Raw genomic sequence first — 24,430 nt, 5'->3', positions numbered from 1 at the left:
ACATGGAAGAAGACGACGACTTTTCATCCAGCAGGAACAAAGTCTAGTCACTTCACATGCCATTCATTAGTTTCTATGATGAACTGTGACAATGTCTCTTCTTCTGTCTTCTGGTGTCTAGAGTAAAAGCTCATCTTTAAGAATGTGTTAATACAGTATTACTGTTTACCTCAGACTGGGACACTAATCAGCCATTTATATGTGTGTATGTGCACACAAATATGTGCATATACTGTTCAAGTCAGATAGCCCAAAACGAATTTCCTGTTACCCTGCAATTTGCTGACCAGCCATTAGTTAACTGATTACATACAGGTTAACATTGCCATACAAAATATTAAAACAAGAATAAAAGAACAAAAGATGAGGGTGCCTTTCCATAGTCAAAAATACAAAGCAAAAAGCAAGGGGTCTCCTGAGTCAGTAAAACTGATCCCAGCTTCTTACAAGTGACCAAGGGACCCAACAGACACATTAACTCCAATAAGGGCAGAATGGTTTATGGTTTTGCTGTTCTCAATTGTGTCAGGTGTGGCTGCCTTTTCACCACATGGTATAAACCTATCTAACATCTTACATCCTCACCTTTCTCCCCCATTCCTAGCCACTCACTTTTCACATCTGCTGAAGTTCACCAGATTCCTTCATGAACTATATCGACCTAAGGACTCTCAAAAAACTACCCCAACAAAAGCAGTAACAATAAAAAATGCAGGTTTATAGTGGCTTATGGAATTGAATCCACTCAGGAAAGGGCCTAAAAAGTCCCAGAATCATCAAAGAGACAGGACATGGGATTCTGTATTAAAGTGACAAAAAAGGGAGACAGACCAGCTAATCAGCAGCACTGATCTTTCACGGCAGATCAGAGTACCCTCAAGTCTATGCTGGATGAAAGCCAGCTGAGTTACCTGAAGATTAGTTAAGTACACCTTAGCAAAGACAACAAAGGAACATCTAAGCTTCAACCATCACAAGCTTACTGCCACCCAAGGTGACTAATGCCTGTTGCTGTGGTCTCAGTCAGGAGCCAATAACAAGATGGATGCAGTAATACCACATGTAAGACTATCACATAGAGTTGCCAATTACATCATGACAAAGTAGTTCTGGTGCAAAGAATATTCATCCACAAGCTCACACGCTGAGTCCTGAGGTAATAAAAATCTGTTCTGCTCCTTAATGGGACTAGAATTTGGCATGGTGCCAAGCATGTCCAGTGACTGCCAGTCTGTCAGTGTTGTCTTCAAAGTGGGATGATTGTGCCACATTGGATTAATGATGAATGGGGGAGAAAGGAATCTCCATAAAGGACACATGAATGATGAGCTATAAGCATTGTTTGGGTTTTGGTTGGTTGTTTTTGGGGGTTCTTTTTAAATAAGAAAGAAGTTCTGCCTGATGAATGCCAGCTGAGGTGTGAGGCCCGTATGGAAGGACAGAGTCAAGAAAGCATCTGCAGCAGTTCAGCTGAGAGAGGAGACAACCTTTTAAAATTTGATCCTTGTGAAAGGAAACCAATCTACTTGTTTACTTACATTTCTCTACCTACTGTTATGCATTTTAAAAACTGAGTTGTTCAGGATGTTGTAAAGAAACATTTGCACTTGTGTTTATGTTAACCTAGTGTACGAGTTAATAATTTCAAGCTGATGCCCATTACTGTGTGTAATGAGCATTAAAGACCAGGTTCCTGAAATCATGTGATAAAATGCCAGATCCTCCAGATAATGCTACAGAATACAAAGGGTCCCAAAAGATGCTGCACAAACTCACTGGAGAAACAACAGTGTTGAGTAAAGAGAAACCCTATCCTCAGTTAACAGTAGAAGTACTGTCTGTAATAAAAGACAAGAGCATGGTAGAGCTGAATTGATGTTTATTTTATGTATCGCCTACAAATTTTTTTTGTCTTTGGATGTACTGCCTTTACTATTTTGTCACTAGGAGTAAGTATTTCACCTTCTTGAAAGTAAAGACAGTAACTGTTTCAATTATATTATACATTATTTTAAAATTTTAATTGCACGCATGTACAGATACATTTGAGGGGGGGAAAAAGTAAAGACTGATTGGGGAACATGTCAGCCTATAAATATAAAGGAATAATCATCAGAAAAAACACCGCTCAAGAAAAATAAGAAATATTCCCAAATGGAACAAACCTTTAAAACCATCAGGATAGATTTCGGGAAGGAATTTAGTGCTGATGTCTCCTTGAACAAAACGTGGATGGATGATCACTTCTCGCAGTAAAGAAATATTGTGAGCCACACCTGAAAACAAAAATATCAATACAAAATCAGGTAAACATATTAATCACACATTCCAGTAGGAAACAACTTACAAAAATATAAGCTCTTATGTTTGTGAAATAAATACCTGTTTACAACTTAGAGACCACAATACTGATGCGATCAATGCAGATTTACCAGTTTTGTTCCACTCCTGCCTCAAGGTACCCTCCTTAAACACTTGGTTAAGAAGTAAACATTCCAAATTTTCTCCTCATCAAGACTAATTCAAACACCTAGTTAAGTCAATGACAGCAACCACTACCAAAAGACTTTTGGTTTAGTCCCAGCAGACAGGGAAGACCAGAGGCACCTCCTTGAAATGACAGATTAGTCATGACTGCATGTATCAGCTCAATTCCAATGAACCCTGCTCTACCTTGTCAACCTGCCACCGCATATACACACACACTCATGGGGAAGATATGCGCCATGTTAATCACCAATCACAACAATCAATGAGAGTAAAAAGTTTTATCACTTACATAAAAGTTTATAACTTTTTAATCATTTTTAAGTGTAAAACTTACAAAACAAAGAAATCTATTCCTTGCTCTGTAAGTACCTTTATCCAACTATGCCTGGCCAATTCTTTTACCAAATGCCCTGTTCACCCTTTAGCACCACTCCATGACCCTGCTAGGCATATAGCCACCCCACCCTAATTTATTTCTTTAATTAAAAATTAATTATCATAGAGCCCTTACAGCCATCTTTGTCATCTAATTTCTTCGAATATTATACTTTTTTTAATTTCTTCATCTCCTTTCATTCCACTTCTCAGCCTGTCTCCTCTCTTTCTTTCTTTCTTTCGTATTTTTCCTTCCCTTCTTTTCACCTTTTTGTACCAAAGAAAGACACTTCTAACAAACATAATCTAAAGCTACACAGCAAAAAAGATGCTGCCACTGTCAGTCCAGTAATTGCACACAAAACACTAAGTCATCGACCCCTTCCTCATAGATGAGTAAAAGATTAATTTGTTTTCTCAGAGAGGAAAGGAATAAACCATATCCCGTTTCCAGCACAGGCTGGAAAAAACATAATCAGGAGTTGGTGTCAGCACAAGATATGTAGTCAGGATAGTTAACACTGGAAAAAAGATTGCCTAGGAAGATATTCTGGAGTCAGTGAAAAGAAGTTTAAAAACCAGTGGAAGAAACATCTATCAGAACGCAGATATAGTTGGTATACCTTAGTTCAGACAGTGGGACTAGATGACTTTTTTATATCCTTCAAGCTTTATTTTTTCTTTGAATTTAACTGGGCTGTGTAACTAAGTCAGTAACTTCATGCTAAACTAAACTTTGCCAGAAGTAGTTGCAGTTTAGCACTGAATACGATGGTCATTGAAACAGTAAATACAAAGAAGTCTTTATAGGAGGTAGGAGAGGAAAGGACAGGACAGGTTAAAAAATCCCTGAGGAAAAAAAAGCCCAGACAATTTAAATTATCTTCTGGTTACTGCACTCCAAACAATTTCCAAAGAGGATGTACTTTCTCTTTTGAGAATACCACACAGGTCATTTCTGAAAAGGAAAACTTAAAATTATGCAGGTAAGAGAAAAACATCATCTTTATCTCAACTCCATTCTCAATTTTGGAAAGAGATTGTAAAAGAAAATTTGAAGAGCCACAACAGTTCAAACCCAACATGACTACAGACAATATAACTCATAAATATTAGTATTTCTTAGAAGAAGCTAAAATAGACATGCAATTTAGAAGCATAAACTGTAAGTGCTGGCTGCAGCTGTCACATCCATTACAGGTATGGATAAATGAGGACGCTACTACAGGAAAGAGGTTATCCAACCTCAGCTGTGCAGTGTGCACATTCTCACCCTTCAGGAAATACAAAGTAATTCACATTCTTTCCTCCCAGTGTCAGAGAAACAGGCAATTCCAAATCACATTGCATTTGCCAGGTCACATGAACTCTGGTGTTGGATATGCACCATGAAGTATAAAATGCAGAACACATCACAAACCAGTTTATCTTGTAAAAGTTTGATTGTGCACCCATATCTCTTGTAAAGCACAAGATTCTGAAATTCAACTTTAGATATGTTTACTTACAAATTATTATGATTAATATAGTGATGACATGACTCAAAGTTATTTGCACATTTTTTTTCTAATACCTCTAGTTTAACATGAATAAGAGTTCATTGGAAACTCAGGTCTCTCAACTGTAAATTCAGCTATTCAGATTTTTTTCCTCTATCAAGATCTCAAAGACACTAGCAGTACAGCAACTGCAAATTGCTTTAGCTACAGAACAAGATTCTTTTGCGCTCCTACTTTCTGTTTTTCCAGTTCAGACGCATGAATAACATTCTTGTTATTTTATATGCAGACCAGTTCAAACAGTTTCAAAGCTTTTTTCCCCCTATAGTCTGCTGCTGGTGTGAATTTTCAAGCTCTCTGTGTGGCCGTCACTGAAACCACTTTCAACACACGGAGTGAGAGTCAGGCTCAGCCTCACTGAATCATGAAGTCATAGCTTTAAAGAGTAGTTCATGAGCCATTAAGTAGCACATTACACAACCAGTTCAGTGATGACAAGATAAAAATTTGACCGTTTGATTAAAAGAGGACTGTCCTACTTGCTGTCTGTGACCTAGATAGTCATTCATGGACTCTGATTTCATAAACGTTGAATGAAACTCACATTTCATCTCCACTAAACAAAAAATTTTTCAAAAGATCTTATGCTAAATTACTGTAACTTGGAGATAAAGTCTTTCTTTGGCTGCTACAAAATCCCCCCCAAATTTTCCCATTTGAACAGTAAGTTGAAACATCACAGAGATTTTTTTAATCTATTAAGTACAGCTTCAGGAATATAACCAGAAGACAAAGAGGAGCTCTTCAATGCTCCCTGACTTTGAAACCGGGATTTAAACACACTACAATGTGTAACCAGATCATCTCATGTTTTTCTTTCCTAAACTGCCATAAGAACCCTGGTGAGATGATGGCTGATGACAGATGACAGAGCTTGGTGTCTCAACTGACTGCTCCAAAAGACGTGAAATCAAAAAAATACCAGGAGTATCTTGATTTCCAACTCATGTGCATCAAAAAAATCAGAGGTTTCTGCAATGTTTTAAACTACACAATTCCTTTAACAAGTTCAATAGAACAGACAAGCCTAGGCGTTTGGGAAGCAATATAACATACATACTTCACATATGTTACTTAACAATTTAATACACAAGTTTCCCTTTAAAGTATCATAAAAGGCTATCTTTATCAGGCTCCTCCATAGTCGTCATGTGAGCAATGACTGCATGTCTGATCTACTTCTCAAAACTGATTTGATACCTTTAGTGATGTTCCAAATCATGTGGCTTTAAAAAAAAAGTACCAGTGTCTAGAAGTTTTAGATTTGCAATTTAGCATGACCTCTGTCAAAGTTCATAAGGTCTCCATCTGTGTGCGAGTAACTGCCAGGCTGCAGAAATATGGACCCCTAGAGCAGCTTGCTCCTGACTACCTGCTGCTTCCAAAACACTGGCCAGACATTAGCCCCACACTCTCACAGGATCAAACAGAGGCTAACAGGCAGTGCTTATTTCATGCGAAGTTAGACACTAAACTGAAGTATATTGTATTTATGTTGCAGTGGTTTTCAGGGAATTTTTCTTTTTCTTGACCAGGTCTGCAGTCTGCCAGGAACAATATCACATTTGTTAACCTGACAAGCCATGACATTTCCAACAAACAAACAAAATCCTACACTATATCAATTTGTTTCCCCTCCAGAAAACAAAATTTCACTTCAGCATCATTTTTTTACACTGGTAAGACTGATGCAGAACTACAGTTACAGCTATAGTCTTCTTTTCTCTAAGTCAAAATATAATAAAAAATAATCAATGTTCCTTGTATCTCTATTTCACTTGGCTGTACCCTTCACACAATATTACATCAGTAGAAGCTCAATTTGAGATGTACTACTTGTATTTAAATTTTGACACGCTATTTTCCAGAATATATTTGTAAGAGAGAGGAGCAGCACTTAACTTCTGGAGATCTAATGAAATTCAAAGAATCATATATTTGTATGTTTTATATATAACACACACATATTCCTGAGGTTCAATTAATTTTCCAGTTAAATTGTAGTTATTGCCTAATGAGTACACGAGAACACTAATCACAATGTTCATCATAGCTGATTAGTAACCACTATTTGAAGAAGCCCTCATTAAAAAAAATAAATACAATTATAATCAGAAGAAATTATTCCCCATACTGCCTGTCTCTTTATCTTGCCTCCTTACTCTTAAACTGTCTTCCCAAGAAACCACAAAGAAGAAAAAGACAACAAAATTAATTTTATAGAAAACAAAATTTTTATAGCAGGTTTCTGAACAGGATATTACACCACATTTCTACTCACTGAAAATCAGAAATTGGAACGCCGAGGCAAAAAACCATAGGCAATGTTTTCACTATAAATATTTATTGACACTAAACATATTCAGTGTTGATTGGCCTTTTTACAGTATTAAGCTTCTGTCATCTTGACGTCTGCAAACACAAATCTGCATTTATCCATGTAAAGTTAATTGGAGTCCTACATGCCTCTCTGTAGATAAGCAGCTGAATAGACTTAACTTGCTGACAATTTCAAATTGTGCTAAGTGGAAGAGAAAGAACTTTATCTGCATACTTACTGATTGCAAAAACAACGTGTGGAGTACAGTACTAGAGGTTGCTCTTTTTTTAAAAGACAGCAAAGCTAAATTATCACCAATCAATTTAAATGCTGAATAAGAATAAATGCTATGAGGTTTAGGAGGCATCCCAGTTGATTTCTCTAACCAAAAATTAAAAAACATTATTAAACAAGCTCTGCACTGAGCATTATGAAGCACTGATTATGTTACTCTCCACTTAAAACAAGAACATTATCACAGGTTTGCACAGAAAATTCAAAGCCCGTGATTACTGCCCAGCTAGCCTCCATGTCTGCAATTCCAAAAGTTGTCATAATATCCCCTAAAATCCTCCACATTCAACTGTCAAAACTGTCTTTCAAAACTTGTGTTTTGCTTTAATTCACTTCAGAGCAGGCTATCTGCACACAAAGTCCCATTCCAAAAGCGAGAAAGGCTTTTTTAGCTTTGTAATTTCAATACACAAACATTCACATAAAGTTCTCACACAGGATCAGCACATCACTGACCCTCAGAGCTGAACATGTATTTCAATTAAAACATTAATTCTTTCAGATATTGAAGTCTGTAGCTCACAGAAGTCATAGACCAGGATAAAGGGGGAAAAGAAGGGGGAGAGGAAAGCAGATAATACATGCTGATATGCTACTGTAAAAAACATTAGCTCAAACTGAAACTAAGTTTTGTACTGCATGCACTCCTGAACCTTTTAATAAGATTTAAGCAGTCCATTATTTATGGTGCTAGCAAACACGTATGACTGAATGAGTAGAATAATTGGAAGCAGAAGTTAAGCAACCATGGTCAGGAAGATGTGGAAAAATGGAGGGCCATCCCGCCATCACCCTCTCCTCAGCCACCCCTTTACACTGAAGAAGGGCAACAGAACACCAGGACAACATCGTAGATAAGGGCTAGGAGTAACAGCATTTCTCTTTCAATGCCTCCTCAGCCTGGCACACTGCATTTCTTGTAGTTTTTCACTGCCACAACTCTCTTTTTCTTAATAAAAAAATAAAAAATAAAAAAACAAACAAAACTCCTCTGACAAACAAAGGGCTTTACTTTGCTTCCCTTCTCCTGCACCAATAATATCGCCTCCCTCTTTTACCTGATCAGCCAGTACTCCAGTTGCCCTTCCCTCTTTCTCCTTCATAGCACGGTAGCCTATAGCCCTTCCTAAACTACACCCCACATAACTTTCCACTGACAAGCTGCCATTCCCACTCCCTCCCCTGGGACTAACTTCAGGAAAAAAGGAGAGGAGAAACAGGAGTAGAATCATCCTTCACGCCAGCATCTATGCTCTAAGCTGATGTTACCAAGCATCCTGCAACGGTCCCTTCTAGTGGTTTTGAATTAATTAAGTCTGTTGCTTTGCCTCCTCCAATTTCCATTTCCACACTGACACACTTGGGAACCTGCTGGTCGCTGTTGCAAAGGTTCCAAGAACACAAAGACTCTTGCAGAACTCCCAGCCCGTTACCCACGCTAGGCAAAGGGGAGAATCCGCAGTTCAGTTGTACAACCTGTTGCAGCACTTTTTTAAAGCACAACCAGGAAAAAAAACCCGTTTCCTTCTTTTTTAAGAACAGACACTATATGCTGTTTTTTTCAGGAAAACTGGTTTACACACTAATACTGGTTTGTTTGCAATACCAATGAGTGCATGTGCATATCTGTATGGGATCAGAATACAGGAGAGTATAAAACCTACAAGTATCACTGCCATTGAGCAGTATCTTTTAAGTTAAAAGACAAAATAATTCAGCAATTGTTTGGATTTAATTCAAGTTTATTGTGACAACCTTTGTACCTGAAAATTAATTTCTTTGAAACATGATAAAATACTAAAATTAAAGAGGGTTTTTTGTTGGGTGCTTTTTAGTGTGTTTATAGTCACAAAAACTCAAGACTACAGCTTCTGCTGCCACTGTTCTGGCAGGTCTCCATTCGTATCAGAGCGTTAACTTCCATATTCCCATTCCCCTCAAATATTCACCACAGCTATTTACCACTTTTCCATTTTCTATTCTATGCTTGCTCTTTTACCCCATGCTGGAAGATTCCTTCCGACAGCTGGTGGCCCTCTTATTTCCCCCTTGTTTCTACTCCTCCTTGCTCTATCTGCTGCTTATTCTTTCCTCATATGCTCCTTTTTCCATTTTTCTTTCTCCCAAATGGTCTAATATGTTCCTCTACCCCTGCAACAAGCAGAATCTCAACAGAGAACAGCTGACTTTACACAAAGACTATTAACTTCATGTTACTGGTTTATATTTAAATCAGCTGGGAATATAAAAAGCTAACAGACATCAAAGGAAAGATTACAGATGCACTCAAGGATATGAGCTACCTGCCCAATCAGACCTCTGCTGAACTGATAATCGGTTCTACTTGCCGCATAAATAATGTCCATTTATTTTACTTAAATTGGTAAAGAGAATTTTCATACATAAACTTTCGAGAACTTCACACTGAGTTTTATATAGGCCTTTAAATGAACAGATTATCCAGCCTCATAAATTACATGACAAACACATGCTAAAATCTTAGAAAAACTGAGAAGAGGGAAATCTCACCACACTATGTTTACACATAGAGTAGACTCATTGGAAGGTATTCTTTCAATACACTATTTCTGTTGTTCAAATTAAACAGAAAAAATAAAACCTTAAATTTCTGAAAAGTGGCATAAAACAAATGAAAGATGAACCATTAATGACTATACATGTTCAAAGAAAACAATTCATGCCTCATCCCAATAAGCAACAGTGCCTCTACACGACTGACATCTTCAACTTTCCAGTATTCACAAATTCTCCAGTAACTACTGGATAGTACTGAAAGTATATCTGCTTGAGACAAATCTGGGTTAGATCCTGACCTTTAATCACCCCCAAAACTGTAATGAAAGCCCCAGAGATAAAAATGTTACTGAATTAGATCCTTCCTTATTCAGAAGCCTCAACTGAGATTTTGAGTTCAGATCAGTTCTCAATGGAGAAGTCTGCTCCTATCAGAGTAATTTAGACTGTGAAGGACCACAAGAGATCATTTAATCCAATGCACCACTCAAAGAAGTGCTATCCTAGACTTTCACCTTCTCCCACTAACAATGGACATATTACACAGGAAATAAGATGCAGATTACATTCCCACAACTACACTGAATGTATCTTAAGTTAGTCACGTTGTTAGCATCTACCAAGCAGACTGCAGAATTTTTTATTTCAGTGTGTGCAAGCTGCCAGCCTGTAAAAAAACAGTAAGGTACACAGGCCTTTTCAGAACACAGCATTGTTGCAAATATCACAATTTGATTTATTCAGCATTTATAATCAAGATACTGCTATTACAGTCACTATATGATGCAGTCTTGGTTGCTTAAAATATGATTTACTCAAGTTTTGCCTAAGTCTGTTTTATTTTTTTTTTTTTAATTTAATTCATTTAATTTTCTTTATGATGTTGTCAGGCAGATTTAACTGGGAAGGACAGCTGAATCATGGATTCAAGGCCAGGTATTATTTAGTCCTAGAAAACAAGTCAGTAAAGACTGTAGTCTGGGGACTTGTTCCCTGTAAGCAGAATGGAGCTAAAAGGGAATGGGGTAATTCCTGGATATCCTAAAGCCACAGCAGTAGAAACGGAACGTCTGCTCATACAGCAAGTAGACAAGGAGCAGCAGAAAAAGTATTTGCACTTCTGACTGTCAGCATGCCTCAGCCCAGACTGGACGAGTCACCTCCTGGAGGGTGAGTGTGCCCCTTCAGTCCCTGGATTCTCTGCTGGGACTGCCATGAATGACATTATATGGTGGCATTTGTTTCCAAGAGGACATCTGTCTTCTACGAACTAGATAAAGACCACTGATTTCATGCAGGTCAGCAAGCAACCATCAAAATATTAGTGACTGAAAGTCCTTACCAACTTCTACTTGCTTTGAACTGGTGACACAGAAGTGATGGGAAAGACTCCATCTTCCATTAGCAGTCCCAAAGCTACCCATTAGATGGTCCTCGACCTGTTACCCAGTCACCCCATCCCATTCCCACCCTATGTGACTGAATGAGCATTTTTATTTACAGAAATGTTGCAATTCTTGGGAGTTTAAATTTAATTTCTCATAGTGTATATTACCAGTACAATTCACACTGACTTCAGCCAGTATTGCTTAGCCAAAATGCTTTGTAGCTTAGAAAAGACTTGCTACTTACAGGAAAAAAAACACCATCTCAAACACAAAGCAAACATAAAAGCTGATTCCATTGTGGGTGGGGGAGGCTGTGTTCAGGAAGAGGAATATGGAGTGCACTATTCAGGGAGACGGTGATCTCTAAAGAGTTATGTAGAGGCTCTCTATTCAAATATAAAACCAAGTAACTTCAAAACTACGTAAAAAAATATTCTGTGTCTTTTACTACTAACAACTATGGAGAAGACTTCACATGAGGCACTTCTGCATATGATCAAGGTGGTTTACTGTTGTTTTACATAGCAGCCAACATTTTAAAGGGAAAGTATACACAATCATTTTAGAAATAAATGCATGCAATTGCTTTTACTGTTCTGATGTTTTATTATTTTTGTCCATTTAAATACAAATATATTACTACTTCTCCATCACCTGTTAAGCCTACTTGAACTTACTAGAGACAACTGCTCTGAACAAGGAGATATGCACGTCAGTGCAGTCCAGATCATTACAGACAGGGCAGTTTGTAGAAACTGTTTCTACAGTTTCTACAAACTGCCCTATCAAGAATCATTCACACTAGGCAAGAGAAGAGATATTTTAATATCCATGAAGTTCTATTTTAAATAAACCCTGAGAAGAAAATACCATTTTTTTAAAACCACACAGAAATCCTGTTGGTTTTCAAATGGAACCACTGGCTACCACAACTGAATATGTGTTCTGGAAATTCATCAACTTGTGAAACTTGTGGTAAATTAAAATTTGTCCTTTGTAATACTTTAAAAAGCAAACAAAAAAAATGCACTGCCTCCTGTAGTTCATATATTACCTCTCTCATTGTTTTTAATAAAGAGATTTTTCACAGGTAGAAATGCTACAGAGATTTCAGGTATGAACACTTAAAGGTATACATGCATACTAATAAAAGACTGTAAAAAACATGAAGAATGCAAATTAGTATTTTCCAGATATAAGGTGTCATATCCTTTGCAGGTCTTTATGTGTCTGTGGAACTGTTATTAGGTACATATGCATCTGTGTACAACACCTAAGAACAATCAGGTTCCACTCCACACTGCAGCACAGAGCAAAAGACTATGTCCAACACAATTCCAATATTCTCATTAAATATAATTCTTCTAACATAATTTGCTGTTAATTCAACTGACTGAATCCAGAGCCTGCCTCCATTAAAAACAACAACAAAACCCATCAACAAATTCCATCTCACATCAGTCTAGCTATAGCAGTATACATTTTTCTCTCATAAATTTACTCAGCTGTTATACAGCAGGGGTTTACATCAGCACATTGTACTGAAATTGTCTAATGGCTCAAGTTGCACCAGCATAAATCCACTTTAAAGTTAGTGGTTCATTTACAATGGCAAATCCTACCACCTATCTAGCTACACTGTGGTAGAGGGATGCTTGTTCTCCCTTAGACAGATAAATCTCTGAGTCTGACACAGCATCTGTAGTATTCAGCAGACAGAATTAAAGCTAAACCAAGTTTTACAGAAACACTCTTGATTGTCTACTGTATGAGTTCTCTCCTGCTCCTCCTCCCAGCCATTCAGGGGAGGAATTAAATAAGCGTTCCAAGTCTTCCTCCCATCTGAAACCATGGAACAACCTGTCCAGCAACCAAAACAAGGAACAAAGACAGCAAATCCTTCAACAGTTGCTTTCCCACCTATTCTGGTTCTTCAAGCGTATTACCTAGTAATGAAAAAAAACCCCTCTACCAAAGACTCACACAGTTAAGGGGTAAAACAAAGATTTTTGCCACATTACAGTTCCCTTCTCTAATCGCCTCCATGAAAACAATGGATAAGAAATCCAATTTTCCCCCCTCCTATCCTGAGTTGTCCTTCCTATTTTTCATAAGACACAAAGGAAATATAAACATTTCTCCCACACAAACCATGACTTCCCTCTCTAAAACTTAAAAGGAGTTAAAGTGGTCATGACTGATTCACCCCTGCTGTTTGGAAAGGCTGAAAAGACTGCTTCTCCTAGGCAGTCAGTTAGCAAAAGCTGAAACACATTCTGATCATTAGCCTACATCTGTATTTGCCTCACACCTAAACAATTAACCTTGAAAGAAAGAAAAAAAATACGTATACAATCAAATACTGCATCGTGATGTTATCTAACCACAATCAATGTACTAAACTGCTATAAAATGGCAAGTACTTTAAATTTTTTACAGTGCAGTGGCTTTTTTTTCCCCCTCTACAACATAATAAACAAATTAAATGCTACCATTCTGTGAAAACTCTTTATGAGTTTAAGGAAATTATTTAAATATTTATTCTCATAACATTCAAGCAAAAACAACGGAAAAAAAAATGAAGCCTCTTTAGATTTGATGTATCTTCTCAGCTTAATTAACACAAGTTTTTCCTGTTTTAATTTGCACTTAAGAAGCAGGAACTTTACTCAATTTGCTAATTACTACATTTTCAAGCTGTTTTCTTGAAATAGATGGCAGTCTATCACACTGGGAACCCAAATTTCTGTAGTTACCTCGAATTACGTAATTGTCCAAAGCCTCTTCCATTCTTTTCAGTGCTTCAGCTCTATTAGAGCCATAGGTAATAAGCTGAAGAAGAAAAAAAAAAAAAGGTATTTAAGTTACATACAAATGAGATAATATTTGTCTTTAGGATTTAAATTAGCATTTTAAATTAAAATGGTTTGTAGAACTTCTGCAGTCACAAAAGTATTTCCCACACATTTCTGTATCTGTGCTTGAGGCTCTCTGAAAACTAAGATCTCTTAACCCATTCAATGAAAGAAGGCCAATCACTTTTCCTTCATAAAATTTAAAGCATCTAAACAAGCTTTCTCCTCTTCTTTAGGTACGCAGAAAATTACAGGAGAGGGAAGGTATCTCCTGACTCCTAATGCCCAACCAACTTTTAAGATCTGTGTGAATTTTTTTCGACAACTGAACTCTGACTGTAATGTCATATTTTAATTTTACCGTATGTTACTGATGAATAAGAACTAATACTAAGAGACATTATCAACAGTTTCTTCCATTGCTTCTTTTTAGAAGACAGAATTATTGAAATTTTTGTTCTGGCTAGGTTACATTAAAAAGAGATAAACTGACAGCACCTAAGTCTGAAAGTAACGGCTACTGTTTAAATCAGAATCCTTTTAATAATCAGAAATGGCAGGACAACTAATTACCAATTATTTTTTGTTTAGAAGTGACACTGAATTTCCTCTATTCCACATCTTCCTTCACTTTTTTCATATTCCTTTGAGGCATGTTATGCCTAGCACCTTTAAAACACTGATTTGCCAATCCTTTAATGTACTTTCCCTCCTTTAGGAGATCATGTATAGAATTAGTGTTTCATACCTTTAGAATACTTGGGGGGGGGGGGGGGGGGGGGGGAGAGAATAAATCATTAACTCACTTTTGAGATCATAGGATCATAATAAATGCTAATATCACTTCCTTGTTGTATGCCACTGTCAACACGTACCTTTAAAAAATAAGAAGTAAAAATAATTATACATTGGAAAGAAAAAAAAACAACTTTCAACATGAGGATCAAATCTACCCCGCAGGCTTAAAACTAACACCCATGAAGCTTATTGCGTATACTTTTTCCCCTTGAAGATTTGTTTTCAGAGAAGCTGGGAGGCGTGAAGGGGAGCTTGCTTTTTCCCCCACCAGGAAAAACACTTGCAAGTTATCCTCTCCTTTAAAAGAAGCACGACTGCAATCTTCATTTGATAGTCAAAATTCTTTTGTTCTCCTAGAATGCACAGCAAACACATGAGATTTGATCTAACAATTCAGGTTGTTACACACTCTAAACTTCAACTCTGAACATACTCTATTCAGATTTAATCCCTGTAATAAAATACAGTTGTAATTATTTTTCTGACTGATCCCTGCCATGAAGGATGCCCCTTATAATCACATCCTTTCTGCATCTATATGTAATCACATCCCCCATGTTCTCCTACAGCCCTTCCGAGGGTTCCAGTAGGAATACAAGTAGGGAGCATTCAGCATGAACTTTGGAGCTCTGCTTATCAGCTCCATAGGAATACTGATCCTGTGGTTTTCATGTCTGTAACATTTTCCTTCTCTGCCTCACCCTCTCAACTGTAAAACATTTCTTTTTTCTGTTGCTGATGTTCCCCTGAGGCTTTAATGTTTACACAGCTTTTTCCATGGCTTTGCTTTGTAAGGACACAGCCCCAATTAAAGCTCTGATTCTGCAATATTCATGGAAAAAAATAACACAAGTTCAAAAATTTCTTTTGAAGAAGCTGATTGCTGTTAACCAGCCAACAAGTTAGTTAGTATATTGCTGATTCTTGTTTTCATCTCTCAGTTTGATTTCATCACTGTAGCAATGAGGTTAGCCATATAAAACTTTTCAAATGAGCAATTTCTGGGGAATAAATATTTATTAAATTGCTGCTTTTGAACACTGGAATCTGAAATATTTTTTAAAAACTAATCAAAATAACTCAAGAGTGATAAACGCATTCTGGGGATCATAAGGATGGAGGGCTCTAATCAAAGCTCTTGAAGCAGCAGGGCTCTGATATACTGCATTGAAAAGGGGGTGAGAAAGAGGGTCCTGGAATCTCACTTAAATCTTCACCTGTGGGAAGGAACCTTTGTAATAAACAGCAGCTCATCTGTCTGCAGCAAGGCAGGAAAAGGTCAACGCAACGGCTGTTAGGCCTTTAATATTTTAATTTAGGCAATTATCAAGGGACCACATGTAGAACCTCTTGTCTACAGAATCCACATGAGGGCATGATGATGACTTTATTATCCAAATGACATAAAAAGATACCCTAGCAGCTGTACTCACTTTCTTCAGTAAGAAACACTGACTAGTTTTTATGACATTATATTATTTTTATTTTTTAAAAAAGTACTTATTCACGTATTTGTATTTATGTATTTACACTTACATATTTATGCATCATTTCTTCTATATTTTTATTTGTATAGCATATTTATTCATATATGAAGGCAGTAGCACCCTCTGTAGCATTTTTATCACATCTTATCCCAATGTGCTTTACCCATGCTTAACTAGGCCCCCCACTACCCATAGCAGGCACATGTAACATTAGCTACTGATGAAAAGGTAGTTCAGACATGTCATGATTACAGAAAAAACATGCAGCGTATTTCCCAGCTCCACTTTCTTGTAACTGCTAAACCATCTTTTCTCCCAGGATGTCTATGTTTAAAGTCCCATTCAAATGAAGAAGAATTAATCTAGCTGCTCAGTCCCAGATAAATCCCTTGCCCATGATACTTTTTGTAATGCTCAAAAAAATGCATATATGAAGACGTGAAGTATGACATACATACACCACATGCAGCTGAGTTGTACTGTGACTTTTGTCTCCGAAGTAGCACTTATAAAGGGATTACTTACAGGTGTTCAAGGGTACTACGCGTACATGCGCATGTAAGTATTTATACATGTACATCATATTTTGACAAAGAAAAAAAAATATGGTAAGTGCATAATTCATACCCCAGTAAGTAGGTTAGTTGGACCTTAAAGTTAATGTAAGGCTTCTGAGGCTACAGCTACATGCTCTGCCTGCTCTATGTTTCTGTTCGTATACAACACATATACATACCACTATATAATTTACATTTTTTTCCTTAGTACAACATCCTAAAAAATGAAAAAGCTACAGTAAGAATTTGAAATTCTTCAATAACTGCATAATTTCCTTTTTAAAAACAAAATCTGAAGCCGCTGTAGAAGTTTAATTTTCATAAAATAAACTCAAGATGACTAAAAAACTGACAGCAGAGAAGAAATACATTTACCATCTTCAATTCTCCCTGTGGTGCTTATATTTTCAGAGCCTAGTAACAGTAGGTGATTTTATAAACTATATGGTGTGACAGAACTTAATAAATATTGGATGAAAAAGAAACCCTAATTCAACAGACACTCACTATAATGTGCTCAACTTGATAAACAATAGCAATACTTACTAGACCTCCAGCATTTACTTCTGCTTAACATATTTCCTTTCTTTTATTTGTTATTTAGAATACCAAAGACAAGCTAGGTTCAAGATCCCACCGTACCCTACAGCTCGTTGGTATTACAGCCACACCACTTCCATTGCTGGCTGCTGTACTATCATTATGTGTTATTACACTAGGACAACAGTAAACTGAAAGAAAAAAAATTGCTTAAGTGGGGGCAGGGGGAAAGCTCAATCTATTTCCCAGTCCTGCAATGAACTATCAACGCATCAAATTCCACTCACCAACACATACAGGTCCTAGTATTTCTCCATTCTTTGCTATATCGGAGTCCAAGAGCCTTCTGTTTCTGGTATGATCAGCAGTCTGGTCTTTTAATGACTCTGACTGGCAAAGAACAATGCTGGAGCTCTTCAGATATGGCAGCACATTTACTATCTTGTGTAAGAGCATCGAACATGAACGCTCTATCACAATATGGGGTTTTGTGGGTACCTATCTTAAGCTCCATTATCAAAGTTGAATAAAATTTGGTATTTACAAGTAGCATGTACCAAGGAAATTACAGGCTACATGACACAAAAATAGCCAGTATATTCCAATCTATGGCTCAGCGAAAACCCTCACATGGCCATGCATACCAGTTCCACCAGCTTGAATGGCTGGCACATGGGCATGGGTATACAATCGTAGCTAACCTGAAACACAGAAGAAATGGATCAAAAATGCATTTGGCATTTGCCCGTAAGATTAACTCACTGTGGCACACTACAAGCCTCCACTAACTCTTTAAGCCAACTTGTTGACAATTCTAAAATCTAAAATGCAGAAAACAAGCACTGTGGCACAACGGGCCTGTAATGCTGAACTTTTTTAGTCATTATTGATTTTGTTCTTAGCTGCGTGACATTCTCAGGAGAGAAATTAGTTTCACAGTGGCAGAAAATACGTATTAAGACACCAAACCATGAGTGTCTACATAAAAATAGAACAGCTATTTTTAATACAACAATAGAAGTAAACAGAAAGAGAAAAGCCTAGACAGTCCGTATGAGCTCCTCAAGCCGTTGCTCTGAAGCCTCCAGCGTAATTAAAATTTCTTTCTTTGGTACCACGATGGACCATGTGAAGCAATCAGGCATCTCCCACCCTTCATTTTCAATTCACCTCTCCCCCTAAGCACAACTCCCAGCCCTCCCTGTCTACCTGACAAGTGACAGCCCAATCTGATTAAATGCTTGCAAGGGAGGGGACTCATGGGCCTCCATGACAGGCCAAAAGTGATCACCATGGAGATACATAATTACAGCTGTCAACGCGTCTACTGTCCTGCTGGCATCAATTTGATTGCTCCCAGCAATAATGATAGACAAAGCTTAGTGTGCACTCTCCTGCACCCAATCACTTTATCTATTCCGTGGTCCATTTAGCTGACATGCAACATTCACACAAGCAAATAACAGCAGTAAGCAGAACATTTAAGGCATTTTAATTGTTTTTTCTTTGTATGGATGGCTCACAAGCGCAAATGTTATTACATAAAACTCCTGCTGCAGCATTAATTGAAGAAAGATTTGGTGGGACAAAGACTGTAGGGGGTATAGTTTGTCCATTATCACTTGTACTTTCAACAGGTCTCACGTTTGGAAAATTGCAAATTGCAAAAACTTGCAAGGGCAAAATGTTTGACATCCTGTTAGCTATTACAACATGGTGAAAACTTCTAACAACCACTGGAGTATTCATTATAAATTCTTATTAAATATACTCTTTGTTGCATTTAAAAAAAAATGTTTAGATACATCCAATGATACCTTTCTCCCTCATCTCTTTAAGATCACATAATGCCTTTTAGATCTTCACAGTTTTTTTCTGCTTTCAGGCTTTGAACACAGCATGAAGCCTTGAAGACCAGAAAGGGTCAGGTCCCTTTAGAAAATACACGGGCAAAAACAATTTAAGAAGCAAAATAAATCATATATCCAATAACATCTCCACATTTAAGATTCCTCCTGTAATCTTTCACTATTTTCCGTGCAAGCAATCAGACTGAATAATCATATTCACAGATAGTACAAGTCTCATCATTCCACTGACACAGTGTCATGTATATGTGCACTTATGACTTAGACTACCTTGATTTTACAGAAAGGCAGTGTCGTTGTTCTTTACACATCGCAGAAAACACTGATAAACAGCCGTTTCATATAGCTCAACTGTATCCTGAAACGTTGTAACAAATTTCCTCTTTAAAATCTACAAAGCTAAACCGAAAGCACCGGCAGGTTCTCACTGGTGTCCCCAGTTCTCCATGCTTAAAGCACTGACTTAAAATTTCACTGTCCTTTCTAATCACCATGGTATTTTTACTAAAGCTGTGTTTGAAAAACTTAAGCTGAAAGTTACTTAATGTAATAAAGTGTTTCAACATATAATGGTTTTCCTGTTACACCAAATCTGAACATTTTTAAACAGTTTGGAACTGTACATTTTTAAGCAGGTTTTCAGGTTGCATAAATAAGTAGCGCCATGTCCTGTGCCTCCCACCCCCAGCAAAAAGTTGGAAAAAAGGTCTAATTTACAAAGCTGCTGAGTACTTACAGACTCTGTCTATAAAAGAGACGCTCAGCAGCTATGAAAACCAGAACCAAGTTACTTACACTTGGCACATGCAATGGTTCCTGATACTGAGACAGTTTACCAATGGATGGCAAGCCAAAAGATTTGTATGGATCCTGAAAAAAATTTGAGAAAACATGAGAAAGCATTAAGCTTTTACAGACATGGAGAAGATACCATTTAAAAGCTTGAAGTTTAACAGAAACCACTACTGGAATTACTTTGGTTTTTTCCCCACAACTACTGGTGTTGAAGTACATTTCTTCATCCACATAACCCTGACAAATCCAAATAAAAAACTGGAAGCACGTAAATTCTCTTGCATTGCAGTCAAAAAGCAATAAAGAAGTGCTCTGCACACAGCTACAGTATACCACCAAAACATATAAAGATGACATTATTTGCTACATTGTGCCTTGGAAGAAGGATGGGAAAGTATTCAGAAGGGTGGAGCTCAGAAGAAAGCATAAGGAAAAAAAAATTCAGAGATAAAAAGGTCAGTTAGAAATTAAATTATCTTAAGAAATCAAACTGACTTGTACCTTTGGAAATCTCCCCCATAATGCAATACCAACACAAACTTAATAGGACAGCAAATAATATATGGCCTACAGAATAATCAAATTCATGGCATAGTAGTTGGATCCATTACTTACTTACAAATGTGAGGGAATCCAAGTTGAACAACAACAAAATAAAACAAAAACAAAACAAAAGCCCAATCATCTGTTACCACAGGGTAAAGCATACTCATATTCAGAATAGCTTCCATGCCAATCACAGGGCAAATATTCTTTATCGAAATAGTTCATATAACTTGTAATCAGTAGAGCAAAAGCACAAGATTATGTGCTGTCACGAGAAAGAAAAAAACAGTATAAAGATGCCATGGGTCACAAAAGCCACAATAGTTAAGTGAGGAAAAAAACATCAAGGTTCTGAATTATTTTGGAAGAGCACAGTTACCTGAAATGTTCCCAAAACAAAATTAAGAAAGCTAGGCGTCATTTTCTTAATTAATAAATCTTGGTTATTCACATATCAAAAATGACAGCAATAAGACATTACCTTGAAATGTCTTAAACACACTTGAAAATGGGTTTTATATTTTAGGAAGCTTTTTTAAGGTGAGCTAGGGAGTCATACTATAAAGTTCTTGTCCTGGAACGCACTTTTGAAATTTTGTCCTATAAACTGTAGTTTCAGAAGACCTATAACTTGCTTTCTCAACAACCTTTTAAAATATTTTAGTACAACAATTCTGTAAGCTATTGCCTATCAATTGTCTTTAAGTTGAGTACACAAGTTAAGAAACCTGGAAACTCTAGTTAACTGTAGCAAGTTAACTCCAGCACTACATCATTAAACGTGAACAGAACATACAGCAGATCTCCTCAAAAAAAAAACCCTTCTCTTTTACCATTTTTAATTTTGATTTTTGGAGAAAAGTTAAGTTGAAATACATGCTTTATTTTCAATTAAAAAATAAAAAATCTACAAGAGCTCTACATTAACCGTTTGTGTTATATACTCCAAATTTTGACTTTCATATGATATTCCTTGACTTCCCCTTGGCATCTATCCACACCTGGGTATTACTACTCCACAACTCAACCACCTACCCTCCTCCCCGTTACCACTCATTTACCTCAGCATAAACTCGACATTCAACTGCCCAGCCGTTGATGGGAATATCAGCCTGTTTGTGCCTGAGAGGGTAACCCTTAGCAACACGGATCATTTCTTGGACTAAGTCCAGGCCAGTAATGCATTCTGTGACGGGATGTTCAACCTGCAAGGTCAAGAACTGTCAGTCAGTAGGTAACAAAAACAACCCCCCAAAAAAAAAATCCCTCTCCATAAACAAACACAGATAAACAAGAACTTAGACCAGCCAAAGAGCACACAAAGAATACGTTCCCATCTCTGTCTTTTTCCCAAAAAAAATTTGCTACTTGACAAACTCCAGCAACCACCTTCTTTGCAGGGAAACCCCAAAACAAACAAAAAAATTAGCAGATTGCAATAACTAGGAGCAGCGTAGAAAAGGAAAACTATAGACAACAGCTAAGAGGGTTTATGATTTTGCAGGGTGGTGGGTTTTTTTAATTTATTTTACAAATTCAAATACATCTGGTGACGACGAGTTCATTCTTCTTTGTTCAGAAGCTTTTCCCGTTCAATTTTGTTTTGAAAAGACTCACACTGTAGCCATAAATATATTTTAACTGAAAATCTCCAAGTAGCTGATAATCAACCCATTCTGCTACACTTAACATGGCACGTACAGGAGCTGCTTACAATTTTCCATAGAACTACCCTACCCTAAATCTCACCCGTTCGCCTGCTTTCACTAACCTGTCCTGACAAGCAACCAGATTAGCGTAATCTTGCATCAGCGCAGTGTAGCAGAAATGAGCAGATGGATCCTTCAATTTTTCACCCCCCCTCCAGACTTATCTGTTTAGTGCTTAGCATGCACAATAGCTGGGCTGGACCAGCAGAGTCACTCTGCGCTCTCAGCAAATTGCTGCTAACGGCTTTGGATGATGCTGCCATGGGAATACCCGTCGTTCACACTAAGCCGGCATGTGCGTACAAGCATGCACACATGTGCGCGCATATGCACATACACACGCACTTTTTCCTTGAAATGGGGATATAAATGGACGCCTTTATTAACTTTAAAAAGCCTTTAACTAGACATAGTACAGTAAGAAAGCACCCAAAGATAGGAGGGCGCACCATACGGATCGAGTAAAAGAGAGGCACACTAAAAGCATGTTCTTCACACAGAGACAGCTGTAAGACTTTCCCAACAGAAGTTATGACAGAACTGCCATTTTTATTATAAAATGTTTGGCTTCCAAGGGCCATAATACTTTAAGAAAATGCACTTCACACTGATTTCTTCTACCATGAAATGTCATATTATGTACTTCCGTGACACAGGAACAGGTCAATGACCAAATCACTTGCCTTTCTTCCTTCAAGTACACTAGTAATACACAAAATATTTAGTCATTATAATTATCTTGTGGCTTATCAGAACAAGAAGATGCTTTGGGCTTTAAGAAAAAAGCTTTGCAAAAATAAACAGATAGCGTCCATAATTAGCCCTGTGTGTGCTGTGAGTTTGTTTAGAGTTTCAACAACATTTTAAGACATTTTGACATAATTTTAATGACAAACCATCACTGAAACAAGCACCTATTCTTTGAAGGATAAAAGTGACACTGAAATGGGAATCTGATTATACAGTTTAAGGATGTACCTTTGGGATTCAATCTTGATTCTACCCAACACATGATATTCTCCAGCATGTCAAGCTTAATAACAGTATTTTGAGATTCTATGAAACATCTCAGCATCTATCCTGCAGTGTTAAATAGAAGCAATTCAATTTCTATTAAGACTTGGAAGTTTCTATTAAAACTCCCTAAATTGTAATAGAAAGTTACTTATCAAACATTCATTATTTGGACAACATAACTTATTCTCTTATTTCAGAATTTAAGTTTTAAAAAATTAACTCTTTAGAACACATTTGGAATTCTAACATTCCAGATAATTAAAATAAAGTATTTGGGGTTTTTTTGTTGGGTTGGTTTTTTTTTTTACAAAGATATTTGCATTATTTAGTTATACAGTCATTTTTCTTGGATAGCAATTGGCATTCCAGATTCAATAGCTTCATTGTTGTTTTCAGCTTTATTGTTGATGATCAAAATAAGACAGAATGTTTCTGGAAAGAAAAATATTTTTGTTGTTTGGTTCTTATGACTCACAAACATTTATTTAATCCATTCTTCAATACAGATCTTTGACTTGGTCAATATTTTCTTCTGTTTCTTCAAAATACTCCCTTTGTGTCTGGCACACAAAACAGCATTCAGAAAATATGACAAGGAAAAATTTTTGAGGGTTTTTTTTGGGGTGGGGAGAAGTTATTCTGCTTTCTTTTAGGACTGTGCTTCAGCTAGTGCTGTTCAGGCATAATGTAGACAGTCCCAATCATATTGCTAATTTTGGGGTACCAAATAGTGTATACTAAAATGCATTTTAAATGTAAGACCATCGGATGACCAAAATGGGGTAGAAAAGAATTTTAACCTTGAAATCCTAGTTCACTTATCTGTAACTTAAACCTTTCAGTGAAGTGCACAGCTCAAACTGCACTTGTTTTAGCATTTGCAGTTTTCTTTAGGCAAGATGAGAGCAGGAGTGGTTCAGTATTTTTAGCGTTATACAGAATGTGCTTCAAGCATACAGTACAAAAGGACACTAACAAAGCAGTAATGCCATATCCTGGTTCAACAAGCACCCTGCAATGAGGTTTTGGATGTGCAAGAATCCACCCACTGAGAGATACATGCAGGTTCTGAAATTAAAGCTCTAATCTTTTACAAAGCAAAGGATGAGGGTAAGAGAAGTGAAGAAATTAGACCCCTCTTCTCCCTCACATCCCAGAAAAAGAAAACACAGACATGATCATTCCCTACTTATGAAAGCTCTACAATAACTGCCTCGGCTATTTGACTAAGGTAATTGTTGTACCTATTTTTAAATCACTATTAAAACCTAGGCTTTAAATACTTTTCCCCTTTTAC

General features: G+C 37.0%; 1 protein-coding gene across 2 annotated transcripts in view; it reads right to left on the bottom strand.

Moving 5' to 3' along the window:
* Positions 1 to 24,430, bottom strand: part of PCCA (propionyl-CoA carboxylase subunit alpha) — a 291,871-nt gene that overhangs the window by 141,838 nt on the left and 125,603 nt on the right. For both annotated transcript variants that reach the window (XM_080377685.1, XM_080377686.1), the window contains 5 exons: positions 21,469 to 21,612; positions 19,862 to 19,936; positions 14,623 to 14,691; positions 13,718 to 13,793; positions 2,166 to 2,276 (listed from right to left, as the gene is read on the bottom strand). In XM_080377685.1, coding sequence (XP_080233811.1) covers positions 2,166 to 2,276; positions 13,718 to 13,793; positions 14,623 to 14,691; positions 19,862 to 19,936; positions 21,469 to 21,612 — 475 coding nt within the window. The remainder of the gene's footprint in view (positions 1 to 2,165; positions 2,277 to 13,717; positions 13,794 to 14,622; positions 14,692 to 19,861; positions 19,937 to 21,468; positions 21,613 to 24,430) is intronic.

The sequence above is a fragment of the Falco punctatus genome (assembly GCF_963210335.1).
Source record: "Falco punctatus genome assembly, chromosome: 2".
NCBI lineage: Eukaryota > Metazoa > Chordata > Aves > Falconiformes > Falconidae > Falco > Falco punctatus.
The sequence above is the reverse complement of the archived record's forward strand: the minus strand, read 5'-3'. Positions and strand labels throughout refer to the sequence as shown.